This window comes from Astatotilapia calliptera, chromosome 18, assembly GCF_964374335.1.
Source record: "Astatotilapia calliptera chromosome 18, fAstCal68.1, whole genome shotgun sequence".
Taxonomy (NCBI): Eukaryota; Metazoa; Chordata; class Actinopteri; order Cichliformes; family Cichlidae; genus Astatotilapia; species Astatotilapia calliptera.
The window spans coordinates 3,214,493-3,232,469 of record NC_137439.1 but is presented as its reverse complement, the minus strand read 5'-3'; the positions used below and the strand labels follow the sequence as shown (position 1 = coordinate 3,232,469).

General features: G+C 43.6%; 1 protein-coding gene and 1 long non-coding RNA gene across 6 annotated transcripts in view; both read right to left on the bottom strand.

The window, feature by feature from the left end:
* LOC113010740 (uncharacterized) overlaps nucleotides 1-17,977 on the bottom strand; it is a 170,689-nt gene that overhangs the window by 89,615 nt on the left and 63,097 nt on the right. Inside the window, exon 1 of one of the 5 annotated variants that reach the window (XM_080292455.1) lies at nucleotides 13,940-14,486. The exons of 3 other annotated variants lie outside the window; for them this stretch is intronic. In XM_080292455.1, coding sequence (XP_080148581.1) covers nucleotides 13,940-14,084 — 145 coding nt within the window. In that variant the 5' untranslated portion in view covers nucleotides 14,085-14,486. Of the gene's footprint in view, nucleotides 1-13,939; nucleotides 14,487-17,977 lie in introns of those variants that run through there. One more of the 5 variants, XM_080292457.1, reaches the window with a different exon arrangement.
* LOC113010329 (uncharacterized) lies at nucleotides 11,257-13,166 on the bottom strand. The gene is made up of 2 exons (XR_013903123.1): nucleotides 12,276-13,166; nucleotides 11,257-12,143 (listed from the first exon to the last, which is right to left on the bottom strand). It is a non-coding gene; the product is annotated as an uncharacterized LOC113010329 (long non-coding RNA).

Here is a 17,977-nt window from a genome sequence, read left to right as displayed (position 1 = left end):
CTGATGATCCTCTGTCACAGAAAGAACGTGAGCGAATCTGGAGATTTGCATGGCAACATCTCAATGAACCAGATTATGTCTCTATTGACCAGCATACCATCAAAGCAGTTTGTGACCGTCATCTGATGTACAGTTCAAGCACGGATCCTGATCTTGCTCTGGTGTTATCCATGTCTGTCAATGTCGACAGTCTGCCTGACAGTTTCACGGACGACATCCAGTTCACCTCCATGGTACTCCCCCAAATCTCAACAGCTGACCTTGCAGCCAAACAACGCCTTGACCCTGTCATCCGGCATGTCATAGCTCAGGTTGAACGAGGCGAGTCACCACCGCCATTCCTGAGGGAAGAACTTCCCGATCTACCTCTATTACTGCGAGAAGTAAATAAACTGGAGCTCCATAACACCCTTCTCGTCAGGAAGAGACAAGTGGGAAGTGACTTCGCATACCAGCTAGTGCTACCTGAGGAATATCGACCAGTTGTACTCAACCACCTACATGATCAAATGGGTCACATGGGAATTGACAGAACGCTGGACTTGGTCCGTTCCCGGTTTTATTGGCCTAAGATGACACGTGATGTGGTCAATAAAATAAGACAGTGCGAAAGATGCGTGAGACGCAAATCCCCATCTGAACGAGCCGCACCTCTGGTCAATATCAAAACCTCTCATCCCATGGAACTGGTGTGCATGGATTTTCTCTCTGTGGAACCAGATCGTGGAGTCAAAGACATACTTGTCATAACTGACCATTTCACAAAATATGCCATTGCTGTGCCAACACCAAACCAGAAAGCCAGGACTGTTGCCAAATGTTTATGGGACAACTTTCTTGTGCATTATGGTATCCCAGAACGTTTGCACAGTGACCAAGGCCCTGACTTTGAATCCAGAATCATCCGAGAGCTTTGTGAAATGGCTGGGATCCACAAAATAAGAACCACTCCATACCATCCAAGAGGCAATCCTGTTGAACGGTTTAACCGAACATTACTGGATATGCTAGGAACACTCACAGCTCAACAGAAATCCCATTGGAAAGATTTTGTAAAACCCCTGGTGCATGCATACAATTGCACACGAAACGATGTTACAGGTTATTCACCATATGAGCTTATGTTTGGCCGCCAACCTCGCTTACCGGTGGACTTGGCCTTTGGACTACCCCTTGCCAAAGAAGGATCAACATCCCACACACAATATGTGGACAAACTAAAGTCCCACCTAGAAGAAAGTTACAAGCTGGCCATCGAAAACTCAGAAAAGGTGATGAAACGTAACAAAAACAGATTTGATAAAAATGTCACTGCATCACAGCTGAATGTTGGAGACAGAGTTCTTGTGAGGAACGTGCGGCTAAGAGGCAAACACAAGCTTGCAGATAAATGGGAGTCATCTGTGTACATTGTAGTGAAGAAAGCCGGCACTCTTCCTGTGTATACAGTTCGACCCGAAGGCCAAGACAAGCCCCTGAGAACTTTACATCGAGACCTCCTACTGCCCTGTGGGTATTTACCACCTGAAAAGGAAATGCTTACTAAGCAGAAGAGGAAAATGCCTGTCTTACCCGTGTCTCCTGTACGTGCTGATGATGCTGATAACAATGACGAAGAGGAACTAATCTCATACCTACCTGTTCCCTTCTCTGCTGAACCTGTCACCTTCACAACAACCATCGACTTACCCAATACTCCGCAACCTGTGCCACTTATCAACCAGCCCGATGTCCCTGTAGTATTGGCTACAGAGGAAGAGAATGCTATCCTCTCAGAGGAACCTGTACCTGCTGAAGAGGAACAAGTTATTGCTAGCGGAACCGTGGAAGCTGGCTTTGAGCCAGTTGATCTTGTCGAAACTTCTCACGATGAAGAAAGTCTGTCTTCTGACTCGGAAGCATCCAGAAGTAACTTGTCACAACACTCACCTACTGAATCAGAGCCTCTCAGTCCTGAGGCAGAACCACCTTTGAGGCATTCAACCCGCACCAGGAATCCTCCTGATCGGCTGCAATACATCAAGCCTGGTAAGCCTCTGTTAAAGAGCGTTCAGACCTTCCTGCATGGGTTAAGTTCTGTCTTCTCCTTCGCTCTTCAAGACGATGAAGAAGAGGAGACGATGCCTTCACACCTCAGCCAACCAGTCATTCGCTGCCAGCCTAGTCCATGTACGAGGACGTCCATGAGATTAGGGGGGGAGAGTGTAACTACGGTAACTTCTGACCCCACTTCCGCCAGTCCCTTTATTGTGGCGGGAATGAATCCTGTATAAGTTCCGGGTCAATCAGCTGCATGTCCCTGCTCCTCTGGCTGCTGTTGTCCCTGTGGTTGGCGTACTTGTCAGATCACGACAAATTTTGCACTACAGGCCAGTTGACAGCGTGCAATAACCCGGCCGATTCATTCATCTTTACACTACCTCACACTCGACTCAACGGTCAGGTTTTTTTTTGTTCTCCCGCGATCTGCCCTGATCAGCGCGAGATGGCGAGCCACCCGACCACCGCTACGTTGCGGTAGGAATTGTGAACCTATGGACTAAATCACAAATTGTTGACAATGACCTATCACAGGTCCATGGAACTAAACTAAATCACATACTGGACTACACCTCATCCCACCTCCTTTTGGAACCTACTAAGCTGTTTTGTATTGTCAACATTATTTTTGTTTGTGATATATATGCATATGTTTTTATTTCTTTTGTACATCCGTCTATACACTTCTCATAACAAACATAATATATATATATTTGAGCTCTACTTTTGGTTCCTGTGTTTTATTCACACCCTCAGGCTCCATAGTCGAATCTTAATCTGATAGCTCATTGTCTATGAGGCTGCAGTCAGGCGCCCTGGTCCTTTAACCGCGTTACAAAGGCACTGGGAACATGAAACTGGAACCTAAACTGGGTAAAACTAACAAAACAAACCAGAAACGAAGATGCAGGGAGGTCCGGGGAAATACACATGGAGAGATGCAGGGAGACCGAGGGGAAACAACACAGACGAACCAGCAACTACCATGACAGAAGACACAACTAAAATACACTCAGAGAACACAGGGAGATTACACACAGGTGGGAAACACAGCTGGGAGTGATCAACGTGACGAGACTAGGGAGGCAAACTGAAAACACTCACATAAGACGCAGACCTTCACAATAAAACAGGAACTACGCATGAAAGGACACAAACTAAGAAACGCGGACTAGATACAGGAACACACGGGCAGAACAGAGTAAACACTAAACAGAGGAAGAACAGAAAACACAAAACGCTGGGTCAAAAGGACCCAGGATCATGACACAAATAAAGAGCAGAGGAAGCTACTTTGAAGCTACAGCTGATACAAAAATAATCAGACACAGATTTGATTTTTCAGAATGATGGATGTTTTTATTTCCTCAAATACAAATTTGAACTCTTAGTGACAAGTTTAAGAAAACTGACATTTATTCATATTTATGTGACAAATATATAAAATCTATAAAAAGTTATTTACAAAGTTAAAATCCTGTTAAAAAACCTAGTTGTGGTAAAAGTAAAATCAGATAACTTTACTGTGAAAATCTTATTTTAAAACAAACACATGTGGTTCTGTTGTGTTCTTGAACCTCCTCATTGTCCTTGTCAGCTTTCTCTGAAGGTCTGTTAGCCATAGGCTGTCTTACTCTGCTACAGTCATCATTTAGTTCTCCCTCATCTGTCTGTGTTTGTCTTTCTACATTTACTTTGCTCACAAAGTTAACAAGTCTATGTTTCTGAACTTTCTCAGTTTCAGGGTGGTAAACTAAGTAGGCGGGACTGTTCTTATCATAACCTACAAAGAAACCTTGGTCACATTTTGAATCAAGTTTCCCCTTGTCCTGTTTGTATGCATAGCACACAGACCCAAATTTCTCCATCTTTGACAATTCTGGCTTTTTACCTGTCAGCATTTGGTAGGGTGTTTTCCCTGTTCGCTTATTAAAGCATCTGTTCCGTGTTACAGCAGCAGTTTGAATGGCATAGTTCCATAGGCATTTCGGTAGCTGACTCTCAATTAGCATGCACTTGCCCATCTCGAAAAGAGTACGTCACCCCTTCTCGGCTGTACAGTTAAGATGGGGTGAGTACGGGGCTGATGTCTCATGCTTAATGCCATTTTTTCTTAAAAGGGTTTGGAAATCTCTGCATGTGAACTCTGTCCCATTGTCTGATCTAATGCATTTTACGTTGCCATATGGTGCAACATTCGCTAGAAATTTCTCTGTTGCCTGCACTGTATCAGTTTTCGTCTTCAGGAAATATACAAACACTGAGTTTGAATAATCATCAGTGAATGACTGCACATATGTGTACCCATCAATAGATTCAGTGGCTATCGGACCTGCTAAATCTGTGTGTACCATTTGTAAAGGAGCCTTTGCTCTTGTATCAGGATCTCTGTTTCGGGTTTGTGCAAACTTTCCCTGGATACACACTTCACATTCCTGGTCAGGTCTATCAGTTCTCCCCTTAATCTGCATACCGTTAACCACACCTTGTAATCTCAAATCAAATCAAATCAAATCACTTTTATTGTCACATCACATGTGCAGGCACACTGGCACAGCACATGCGAGTGAAATTCTTGTGTGCGAGCCCCACAAGCAACAGAGATGTGCAAACACAACAACACAAACGAGCAAAATACAAGAATGGCCAACCTGAAACTAATAAATATATGTACAATATATAATAGTGTATGCATTTCTGGATGTGTATACTAAATATCTTCCTACGTGTGTGTGTGTGTGTGTGTGTGTGTGTGTGTGTGTATGTGTGTATACACATTTTTACAAATTAAATAGTAAAAATAATAATAATAATAATAATAATAATAATAATTAAATATATAAAATATACAGAGTTGAAAATGTGCAAAACAAGTGGCATTTATATACAGTGTGGAGTGCATAATGTTGAAGTTCCAGTAGTGAAGCTGAGGTGTCTATGACGTGTTCAGCAGTCTGATGGCCTGATGGAAAAAGCTGTCTCTCAGTCTGCTGGTACGGGACCGGATGCTGCAGAACCTCCTTCCTGATGGAAGCAGTCTGAACAGTTTATGGCTGGGGTGACTGGAGTCCTTGATGATCCTCCCCGCTTTCCTCAGGCAGCGCTTCCTGTAGATGTCTTGGAGGGAGGGAAGCTCACCTCCAATTAATCTTACTACATCTTCATAGTTGCAATGACCTAATATGGGGTGGCGGTAGCTCAGGTGGCAGAGCAGGTCAGCCACTAATCAGAAGGTCGGTGGTTCAATCCCAGGCTGCATCCTGGCTGATACTAACCCCATGTTTGCCTACTGGTGGTGGTCGGAGGGCCCGGTGGCACCAGTGTCCAGCAGCCTCGCCTCTGTCAGTGCGCCTCAGGGTGGCTGTGGCTACAATGTAGCTGCCATCACCAGTGTGTGAATGTGCGTGTGAATGGGTGGATGTAGTGTGAAGTGCTTTGGGGTCCTTAGTGACTGAGTAAGGCCATTTACCATTTAATATCTCATGCCATGACAAGTGTTACACTTATCATTACCCTCAACGTCAGTCTGAGAATATGTTCTGGGGGTATGATGGAATAAACAGCACATCGTCGCTGGCCTGTATTGTCAATCAGGAACACCTCTGCGTCCCCCCTCCGTTGGGCGATGCCTCTGCACTGGGTACCGTCTGCCGGTTCCACGCTGTGTGACTCCGGTCTTAACACGTCGTCAAAGCTCTTGAACTTGCCGATGTCGTTAAGGATGTGTGAAGTAGCCCCAGTGTCCACCAACAGGCCTTTCTCCTCAATGCTGACTGCTGGATGTCTGCGCCCTTAATCCTGAAGGCATAATCCGGCGTCTCTGCTTTGGATCCATTGCTGCTCTCATCTGCGACCTCCCACGCACCATCTTGTTTGTCTTTATGTCTACATGTGGTATCACTTTGTGTGTTGCTTTTGCAATGACTGCACCACGTCCTCCGTCTGCATACTTTTGCTTGGTGACCTTTTAGTCCACACTTGAAACACATAATGTCCACAGAGGAGAGACCATGAACCCCTGCAGTCTGCTCAGCTCCCATTTTATTACAGAGTTTGAAATGAAACACAAGATGAAGTAGAAATATGACAGTATGGAGAATATAATTAAATATTCTTTTTAATTAGTGTTTAAAGTGAAACCAAGAGACCAACACTAAGTCACTGAATGTCTGTTAATCAGGCCAAAAGAGCACGAACCACACAGCCAAAGAAACATCAAGAACTTTACCTCGCTATACCCTATCATTAAATTTAACCATGTTTTTGTCATGCGCTTTGAGTCCTCCTTCCACTCTCCACACGGCCGCTGCCCCGGACCGTGACAGTACGACGCGACCACAACATGGACCCAGCAGCGCTTAATCCATCCAGGGAACTATGGGAAAATCTCATCGATGCCACACAGGAGCTGATCGACCTGTGGCTGGAAAGCCCGGGTGGCACGTCCCAGCGCGCTGTAGAGAGGCGGCTACAGCGTCTGGTGACCGGTCTCCCATGGCTTCTGGGCTCGCTTTGTTCGTGGGAGTGGGAGTTCCTCCTTCTGGACCTCGGTCTTCACCCCCCGTCTGCTTTTACTTCCGAGCAGTCCGAGGCGGTGAGCGAGCGGCATGTTCTGGCTTCCCCAGATTCCGAGACTCTGTTTTCTGGGGCTATCCAGAGCGGGATGGGAGACTGTTCGGATCGCTTACCCACCTTCGTGGTAACGGACCCTTCGCAAGTGGGCGTGTACAGACCCTCTGTGAAACCGAGAGACTGTTTCTCTGCCGCTCTTTCTGAGCCAGGACTCTATCACCATTCTCCGGCTCAGTTCTGTGTCCAGCCACAAGCTTCCCAGTCTGTAGCTCAACCATTAGCCTCCCTTAAGCCACAATTTTCACACTGTTTTTCCACCGCCGTTTCTGAGCTGGACCGCTGGCTAGGCTACTGGCCGAGCGCTGTCGCCTGACTGGCCGCCGTTGCCTTCCGCACGGCCGGCCCCCGGACCGCCATCGCCTGAGTGGCCGCCGTTGCCTTCCGCACGGCCGGCCCCCGGACCGCCATCGCCTGTGTGGCCGCCGCTGCCTTCCGCACGGCCGGCCTCCTGAACTCTTTACGCGCCGCCGCTGCCTTCCGCACGGCCGGCCTCCTGAACTCTTTACGCGCCGCCGTTGCCTTCTGCACGGCCGGCCTCCTGAACTCTTTACGCGCCGCCGCTGCCTTCTTCGTGGACGGCCTCCTGAACTGTGCTTTGGACTCTGCTCCCCTGTGGGTTTTGTGTTCATCTTTGTTTTGGGACTCTGGGGCCTCCATCCGTGGTCGTGGTCCGGTCCCTCCGTCCTGGGCCCCCTGCCGCCCGCCCGGATCTGGTGGTGTGTTTCTGTGGCTGTCGGGGGCCAGCCCTTGAGGGGGGGGTACTGTCATGGTCCTGCGACCATGACTCAGTGACTTTATGTTTATGTACTTATTGTTATTACTTTCATTATTATTCATGGCTGTTTTGGGATGGTTTGTGTTTGGGATTTTAGACACTGGGTTCTGGGTTTGTGCTCCCTCTGTTGGTCCCTGGTGTTAGTGTTCCCCTGTCTCGTCAGGTTAATCAGGTCCAGCTGTTTCCCCCATCTGTGTGTGATTTCCCAGTGTCTCTTTGTGTATTTATAGCGTGTGATTTCCTCTGCTCCTCGTCGCGTCGTCTGTGTTCCTACCTGTGTTCATCCTCTGTGTTACCCTGCGTACTCTGCATCTACCCTGTGAAATCCTCTGCGTGCTCTCCCTGCTGTTCTCCCTTCGTGTTCAGGTTTGCCACTCCTTTGTGTAGTTTCACCCAGTTTAGTTCATCCGTAGTTCTGTTTTGCCATCTCCTCTTTATGTTTGTTATTATCAATAAATCACCCTCACACCTGAATGAGTGCTGCGCTTTGAGTCCTCCTTCCACTCTCCACACGGCCGCTGCCCCGGACCGTGACAGTTTTTTATTTTTCTGAATTTTCTGTGTGGCTACTTCATCTCCCATGCTTATCTACTTGTTGGGATTTAAAATGTGTACCAAATCATAGCAGTAATACTTTCATCTAAATTAAACACTGGCTTCTGCAAGGCCAGGAAAATTCCACTGATCCTCAGTAGATCCTCCTAATCCATGGCCTCTGGCCTAGCTTGTTGCTTCACTGCCAATATATATATATTTGTATTTCAAGTTGGGGATCCTTGCTAACTAAGTATGTGGGGAAAAAACGTACAGCTCCAGGGTTAGGAAAAGGTACACTATCAACATAATTATTAACTGAAGGCATTATGGAGATGGAGATTATAGGTGTCTCTGTGTTACCAAATTAAATTAGTGGAGATGATGTAAAAACTAAACAAAATAAAAACTCAAGGTAACTCTGAGATGGAGGTGAAACATGTGAAGCTGGGCTGTGGTTTACTGCTCTCTTCCTGTCACAGACACTGTTTGACATCTGTTTATCTGTTGGTTTTTGTTCAGGCTGCAGGGATCATTTCTCACTGTGGGGACCAAGCTTCAAACAGGAGCAGTAGTAGGTGGCTGAATGATCACGTTTAATTTTCTCTATCTTTAACTCACAGCCATTCTGTGTATTCATGGATGAGAAATCATCTTTCTGACGATGATTGTAACTGTTATCTATCCCACAATCACTCCTATGAAGATCAAGAATTAAACTAAAGGCTTCTTTATCTTTCTTCTGGTACCAAAATATGTATGCGCCACACGGTTCAGTCCCTCCACAGCTGAAGGAGACACTTTCTCCAACTCTCCTGGTCAATGTTAAATCGTCCTGAATCAGCTGTTCTGCTGCCATGGTAACCAGTGCTGTAGAGACACAGACAGATAGATGAAGGTTAGTGTGACAGTGTTTGTTACAGGTTGACTTTGTTGGCTCCTGATTGGCTGGAAACACTCACCTGAACACAGACAGCACAGAGCAGCAGCTGGGAGGAAAAGCATTTTGTGCAGTGGTGTTTCCTCTGGTGAACCTGGGGAGAAGTGGCGCTCTGATGCAGCTGAGGCCAAACAAGGACGAGCTGTGAGATCAGACGAGGGCCACGTGGTTTCTAACAGGTCCTCAAAGCTCCCATCAGCCCCTGCGGCCCACAGATAAGACTGCTGCTGCTGATTGACAGCTCAGCTGAAGCTGCTGTGGTTTCATCGTCTTCATTTCAATCTGACAGCAGATCCAAAAATCTGGGTCACATGATGCACAAACACTCAGAAACATTCATGTTGCTGTGAATTTACTAACACACACTGTTATCTGTGGTTTAACAGCTGTGATGAAAACTCTGAACGTACAAACTAAATATAACGAAACTATAAAGAAAAATACATAAAACATAAAAAATAATATTCTGTAAAAATCATTTAAAAGTTCATAATTTATAAACAAAGGACTTTAAAAGAATAAAATCTCATGAAACATAATTTATAGTCAAATTCTTTTTTCTTTTTTTTGTTTTTAAGGTTTTAGCTTCTGTGAAGCACTTTGAGATTTTTATCTTGAAAGGTGCTCTATAAATAAAGTTTTACTTACTTACATGTGGTTCGGTTGTGTGTTTAAAATATGTTTATCTTTGTGAATCAAAATGAATAAATAATATTCACAGTATCTCATTTTTAATTGTCCTGTTTTATCGACGACGGTTTTAAGAATCATTAAAATGATGATCATCAATTCTAATATCTATAAACAGTAATAAAAACAGGGCTGTGTTTCACGTCAGCTTCATTTATTTGTAGCCATGGTTAGATTTCATCTGCAGCAGGCAGTCATCCACCTTTACACACACATTTACACAACAGTACAAAAGTACTTTTTGATTCCTGAAAGAGAAATAAGACAAATGTTGCCTTTGTATCATCTCTGATATGGAAGGGATCATTTGAAGATGTGAGTGAAGGACACAAATATTTGGATCTGGTGTTGTTCTACATTTTAGGACTAAAAGACAGAAGGAAGAAAGTGAAAGTGAGTGTGCGAGGCGTTGAAGTCATGAAGTCAAGTGGAGGCCGCTGACTGCTGTTACTTTCTGCTGTACAGGTTCAACAGGGACTCACAGTCAGCCTGCTAGAACATTTGGATGAAGAGAAAAAGGAGGAAAAAGACTTTGAGGGACAAATCCAATAAGATCAGCATGTTTTGAATGTGGGAATACAACAGTTTCCTCCACCATGACACACACTGGAGCCTCTTTTTGCTCACAGCTTCACTGTTTGTCTCAAAGTTCAGTTTGGAGGCCAAAATTGTTGCAACACATTTGTAAGTTTGCACTAATTTCACTGTGTGACCCTTAATGGATGTAATGAAAGAATCAGTCAGTGAAATATGAAGCTGTGCTGTAAGTTTGGAGGAGAGAAGTGTCTGAGTGACTTTAATGAGGTGAACACATGAATACAGAGCACTGACTGACACGTACACACTCCTTTAATGAGTCGCACACATTTTTGTGACTTCATGAAATGTCAAAAATGACACAACACACAACAAGCTGCGAGCACATTATTGTGTGTTTGCTGTTTGTGTGCTTTGTTTGCTGTTATGATAGCAGGCATACAGCCATGTTCTCAGTGTCTCAGCTATCATTGATTATTGCTGCTCTTCCTCTTCTATTAGGCACTTCAACTCAATGAATGACACACAGAAAGATTTCATGACTGTGTTCTTCACAATAAGGAGAATATGTTATCTGCATCTGAATGACTCATGTTGCCTTGTTTCTACTTTGTTTGCATATTTCTGCTTGTTGGAAAGGATTTTCTGAATCATTCAGTAGTTTTTGTAATAATAACGACATTTAGCAAGACTTCAAAATGATTCTCCAACATTTGCTGTTCAGACTTGATCTGTTCTTACGTGTGTGATATCCAGAATGAAAAACTCAGCTCAGGTAATAAAATGGGAGCTGAGCAGACTGCAGGGGCTTCATGGTCTCTCCTTTGATTCCATTAAAGTTCATTTGTCAGCTGTGAGTTGAGGATTTGAGCTGTTTCTCTCACAGGTGAAGAACACAGATCCTTCCTGGAATCATTCTTGAAGCAGAGTTCCTGCTTGTAACTGTCATTGTGTTATTAAAGTGAAAGCCACAGCTAACGGTGTGGAGGCTGCAGAGCAGAAACCCACACAGCCCGTCTGCTGCAGGAGAGCAAGTTTGGATACAGTCAGTTTGTGCTTCACTCACACGGGTTGTTGTTGATCACACAATGAAAGTAGAATCAAACTCTTCATCTTCAAATCTTTATTGTTCACACAAACACAACTACACTGTTTGACATTTGAAAATCAAACAAAAACTTGTGATAAAAATATTCCTGATGGTTTTTGTTACTACAATAAAAGTCACAATAAGCACAAAAAGAATTCTAACTCAGAGCAACAATACATGTAAAGATGTATTTATTTCAGACGATCTTCTAACTGTTGAAGAAAAAGGCAAAATAAGCTCAACACATCATAACTAACATTTGTGATCAAAGTGATGAATGAGATGAATTGATGAGATGTGATGGTGAGAAAAGGCGAGCAGGAAACAGTCAGTCAGCATGTGTGCAGTTGGTGGACGCTCCCTTGTTTGTGAGCATCATCAGCAGAGAGAGTCCACAGCAGTACACCAGACTCTTCACTATCAGCACTGTGTACAGCAGGCAGAGCAGCTTCACCCTGCACTGAGACTGGAAGGACACTGAAGGACAGACAGACACAAAGAGACAGACAGACAGTCGGGTTATTCCTCTCAGATCAAGGAGAAAAAGTCCAAATAGAAACAGTCACAGCTTCTTCTTCAAGTGGATGAATTGATGTAGTGTTTGTGTCCACTTGGGGGCAGAAGAACTCCACAAGCAGCTAACAAACTGATCTCTGACATATTATGGTCTGTCTGCTGTTTGGTGCTGAGCAGCTAGTGTACAGTGGCTTTATCAGAGCTTGTTGGATGAAGATTTGATCAATTAGTGCAACTTTAAGAGCCTAAACTTGTTCCAGCTGCCTCATTGGACATTGGAGCTGTCCATGCAGAGAGGCAGCAGGTGATCTTACAGTCAGCTGGCTGCAGAGCTGGCAGGTCTGCTGGCTCTCTCTCTGGAGGACAGGAGGCTGCTGGAGCTGGAAGCTCTGAAACAGAAAAGGAGTCAAATGTTTGGAGCTGCAGTGAGAAATGTCAGTCCTCTGCTGCTCTGCTCTCTTTGACAGCATCTCCACATGAAGCTGAATCACTGCTGAACACAGTCACCAAGCCTTCATTACCTTGTTGTGTTCGGGCCTCCACTGTGCCCCCCTCGTGCTTCACCCAGCAGCTGTATTTATATGTGTCAGAATGGCTCCCATCAACCATCCTGATGGCAATGGTGCGTCCCGCCTCTCTGAGCTCCAGCTGCTCTCCCTCAGCAGGGGGCAGCTCCTCCGCTTCTCCGCCGTTCTTCTTCTGTCTTTTCCAGGAGAACTGGACCAGAGGAGGAAACATGGCTGAGGCCACACACAGCAGGGAGCTGTTCCCCTCCAGGTGGGCTCTGGATGCTGCTGGGTACACGCTCACCACGGGCTTCACTACCTGCTCATCTGAAGTTTGACAGCAGCAACAAGCAGCACAGACACACATTCACACAGTCAGCAGCAGCTTCCAGCACTGCACTGCATTCAGTCTGATCCTGGAAACTACATGGACTCTGATCACTAAACTACTCATCAGCACAAAGTTCACTACATACACTGGATTCAGCTTCATATCAAACACAGTCATCACCTCATGTCATCATGGCTCACATGAGGAACACTCAGCATGATTTTAATATTAAAATTAAATTCAGTTTAATTCGTCATGTGTTTGCTTTTTATTGTTTTATAGAAATTTAGTTCAGTCCAATTTTAAAATATTTACATTTGTCTTTATACAAGTGAAAATGTATTTTTCTTATTAGTCCTTAGACACGAGTTCTAACAGAGATCCTCTTCTGTCCAAAAGTAAATTCATCTTTTTTCATATTGTTTTGTACTATTAATAAAATTAAATATCATTTCACAAAATTCAGTTCAGCAGATAAAATTTCCATTCTTCTTGTCTTTGATATATTTTACCATAAAGACCATATTTGTCTTTCAGACTAATTTATTCTTAAATATTTTTGTGTAAAAATTGGAAAAGTAACGCAGTGATTATTTTAATTTATGTTTTTATTCAAATAAAAAACTGTAGCAACTATTTTAAAACACTAAAACTGAAATGTTGAATAAAACGTTTTCAATAATATGAGATATACTTCATGATATTTTTAGTCATAAAATACAAATTATTTGACAAAATATAATTAATAAAAATTTGTCTTGAAAAGAATTTTGGAAAGTTTAAGTATTATTAACTTTTTATTGTCACGTACAAATCCACACACACGACTTCATCTCAGAAATAAATATCAGAGTTTAACGATGTCAAATTCATCCTAAATTTATCTGTCATATCATTTCTGAGTTTTCTAATCAGTATCTGTTTTTATAATTCTATTTACCTTTTTGAAGCAGCTACATGAATGTTTGACTATTAAAAAATATTTGTTCCTCAACATAAAGCAAATATTTCCTGAAACCATATTTGTTGTTAATCTATATTAATTTAATTTGAACATCAAATATGATCTTGCGTTAAAAACCAGCAGAATCACTGAGAGGATCAAATCCTAAATATTTGTAACATCACTAATATTTGCAGAAATAAAGAATAACTTTAGTTGTTCAGTGAGATTTCAACATGTTTTCAGAGATTATTGAGCTTTTCTTATGTAACAATGGCTGCAGATGAATTCTCTACTAATGATGAAAAACTAACATGTAAAGCCTGAAGCAGCACAAACTGACTTTAAACACATTTTCAGCTTCTACAATAAAACAACTGAAGGAAAATAAATGTTTGTTCTTACCTGTTACAGACAGTTTAGTTCCAGAGCCAAAGATGAGGTAGTATCTGTTTGCCACTCTCACAGTGAGACAGACTGCTACAAAAACCTGTCTGCTGTTGAACGTGTCAGCTGAGGTGAATGAGTCCAAATGAGGAAGCAGGATCATATTTCAGCTCCATGATGTGTTTCTCTAATGTTCATATCAACATGACTGTCTCTTCTTCTCTTTTCTTTTAGCCACACTAGCAGCACGGCTCTGATGTTAATGTCAGTCTGTTGGTCAGTCCACTACTTTAGTCCACATGAAAATAGAAAATCACTATATAAGCACCAGTCCATTTATCCCATCAATGATGCACCACTACAATGAAACATGCTGCTGATAGGATCATGGTTTGGCCCATCTGGCTCACCATCATTAATCACACAATCAATTTTGAATTCTAGCAGCAAATTGTAAAGAAAACTATCAGAACATCTGTCTGTGAACTGAATCTCAGGAGAAAGTGGGCCATGCAGCACCACAATGACACAAACCAGTCACGTTTGTTTTCTTTGTTCCAAATAATGGTGAAAGAAAAATAATCCAGTGAATCCAGCGAGTGATGTGATGAGTCTCTGATGTCTTTCTGATGTGGTTTTGTTGCGTCCTTCAAACCACACCTGGTGGATTTTAGAAGAGAAACATGTTGGTCTGCACCAGTGTTGGTCAAGTTACTTGATGTGTAGCCAGCTTCCTCTCTTGGCAGACCTTCCCTTACGCTCCAGGCAGCGGCTACTGGAGGACAGCTATCAGGAGGAGGCAGCAGAAGTCTTGGCAGAAGAGAATATTCATGCTAATGGACATCATCCAATTGGGCCCTGGTGTTGGTAAAAGAAAATACAAATCAAAGTTACTGTCATATAAAATATGATCAAGGTTTAGAGAAAGTTCAGAGAATAAGATCAGCACATTCTGGCTTCTGGCATCACAGTTACACATCCTCATCTTTCAGAGCAAGAAATCAGCCTTCAAGGAGGGTTTGAAACAGTTGCATTTAGGAACACAGATCATTTCTTAGAATGTACATTCAGATATATTTATAAGATAAAGTTTAACCTGCACGAAAGTTAAAAAATGGACTGGTTCTGACCCAAATACGTCAGATGGTAGACAAGTGCAAAACATGTCAAAAACACAGGTTACAGTGCCGTGAACCAATGCTGGTGACTCCTGTTCCTGACCGCCCATGGCAAAAAGTTGGCATGGATCTGTTCGAGTGGTCAAAGAAACATTTCCTGCTGATTACTGATTTTTTCTCAAGGTACATTGAGATAGCTGAACTGAGACACACAACAGCAGAGGTCACTATTAATGCTATAAAAGAGGCCTTTGCAAGACATGGCATTGCCGAGACTGTGGTATCGGATAACGGGCCGCAATTTTCATCAGAACAGTTCAAGCACTTTGCCAAAGAGTATCAGTTCACACATGAAATGAGCAGCCCCAGGTACCCCCAAGCCAATGGGGAGGCAGAACGCGCTGTTCGTACCATTAAAGACTTGTGGAAAAAGGACTGTGACTACACCAGAGCACTGCTAGCGTACAGGGCCACCCCACTGGAACATGGGCTCTCGCCGGCGCAGTTGCTAATGGGGAGACACCTGCGGACCACGCTGCCACAAGCTGTGGCAAAGCTGGTGCCAAAGTGGCCCGACCTACAGGCTTTTCGCAAAAAAGACGAGGAGGGGATGCGTGAGCAGGCAAAACACTACAACCGCAGACATAGAGTCAGACCACTTCTGGAACTATTGTCAGGACAGAAAGTGTGGATTACCACTGAAGGAACCACTGGAGCAGCAGTTGGACCTGCCCGTGCTCCCAGATCCTATGTGGTAGAGACAGACAGGGGTTTTCTGAGGAGAAATAAGAGCCACCTCAGACCAACAGGGACTTTTACCAGATCTGGTCGAGTGGTGAGACCTCCTGAAAGACTGGATGTGTAATTCTCTGAAGTTATCCATTCATGCCCTATTCAAAGCTGGGTTAAGCTGTTAGAGATGTTTATAATAATGTGTTTCATTTAAATGTAAGTGAACAAATGAGGGACGTGTATAATTTTCACGTTTCATGATGCTCCCCATTTCTGTTCTTATGAGCTGTTAGAGTTGTTATGAAGTATGTCTTTAGCTAAAAGGAGGAGGTGTAGCGGTAGACTACTGTTCCCATAAGGCTGTGTGTGGGGGAACTTCCGGGTTACGAGTAAAGTTGGGAAACATCACCCGAACACGCTGCGTCCAGTGTCATCATTTATACGGTAATCAAATGGAAAATTCTCTTTTTAAAACTAGTTTTATTAGTTTTAATCTTTTAACTTTATGCATCAAGCAAAAATTTAATTATATGCAACATTCTCTGACTGGAAGAAATTTGTTTAATATTTAAACCTATTTTCTGCACATTCCAGCGCATAAAATATATATATTTTTTGTGTTAACACTCACTCTTTCAAATAGATGCAAGTAAAACACATCAGAAAATAAATAAAGTCAAAGACTAGTGGTCCTTTTGCTCTATTTTCACCTGTAAAGCAGGAGTAGGTTAGGCAGAGGTCTGAGCGACCCAGGATCCCTGAGCAGTTATGAATTATATTATTATTGTATGTATATTTGGTGTTGCTGTCCTTCTCCCTGTTTGCGGGTGTGGCCCTGCTGGCGGTCTGGCCACACCCGAAGCCACACACCTGCTGCTGATCAGGCCTCGTCGGGGGAGCTACTTAGGAGAGTCTTGGAGCTCCCACCGACGCGGGATCATTGCTTGAGACTCCACGTTAGTCACCCAGTTGTGCTTGGTGTGTGTGTATGCCCGCGGTTGTATGTGTCCTGCTTCTATTGTGTCCCCAGGAGAGGGGTGGAGTGCCAGACAGCAGCCAGCACGGGGAGTGCTGAGACACGGGAGCGGAGAGCACAAACACTGGGAGAAGACACGACACGGGAGTCTGGGGAAAGCACGGGGATTTATTGTTGTTTAGTTTCATACACTGTAAATAAACGCACTGTTTACACACAGAGCACCGCGCCTGGGTCCTCCTTCCCTACACCCCCACGGTCTGCCAGCCAGACCGTGACAATATTGTCCATTGTTGATCTGCACACAGCTGTTGTCACGAACGCCGCACTTGCTTACGTCACTGTCATGAGACATTCTCGCAAAAAATCACGGTTTTAGTAACGCAGTAACGCAGCGTTCCTACGGGAAAGTAATCTAATTACCGTTTTTGCAATAGTAATCCCTTACTTTACTCGTTACTTGAAAAAAGTAATCGGATTGCAGCAACGCGTTAAAAGTAACGCGTTACTGCCCATCTCTGGTTGTTGTTACCTGTTTGTGACAAATAAAAACTTGAATCCTCTCCTACTGGAGATCTTCACATTTTGTCCATCCAATTAAGTTGTTGACATCTGATCATACAATGTCCCCCCTTATCATCTATTTCTAACTTTTTAAAAAAAAAAGTTTGCTTAAAGACCTTATGTCACGAGCTGCAGGGGGAAGACCGTGTGGAGAGAGTAGAGGACCCAAGCGCAGACAGAGGCAAGGAGACAAAACTGCACTTAACGAAAAGCCAAACCTTTATTTAGGGCTGAAAATTCACAAAAATGCAAAACTGAGGGAAAACCTGAACATAAACTGGGAAACTAGAACTCGCACTGTGACTTCATAACTTACTGTGACCTGACTGGGAAACTGTGACAAGGGGTACATACAGAAGGAAACACAGACAACGCGACACTGAGCACAGGAAGACTGAGGACTTAAATACACACATGAGGTGATCAGGGGAAGTGGAGACACATGAGGACACAGCTGGAATGAAACATAATGACACAGGGGAGAGTAAAACTAACCACACGAACACAGAACATAAGACCCTTTTCAAAATAAAATAGAGAACATGAAGACTTAGACACGACAACAAAAGCTTAACAGACCTAAAACACATGAGACTGGACAAGGAACCAAAAACAGAAACCATGGAGTTAGATGATAATCACTAACCTAAACCTCCACTAAACCCG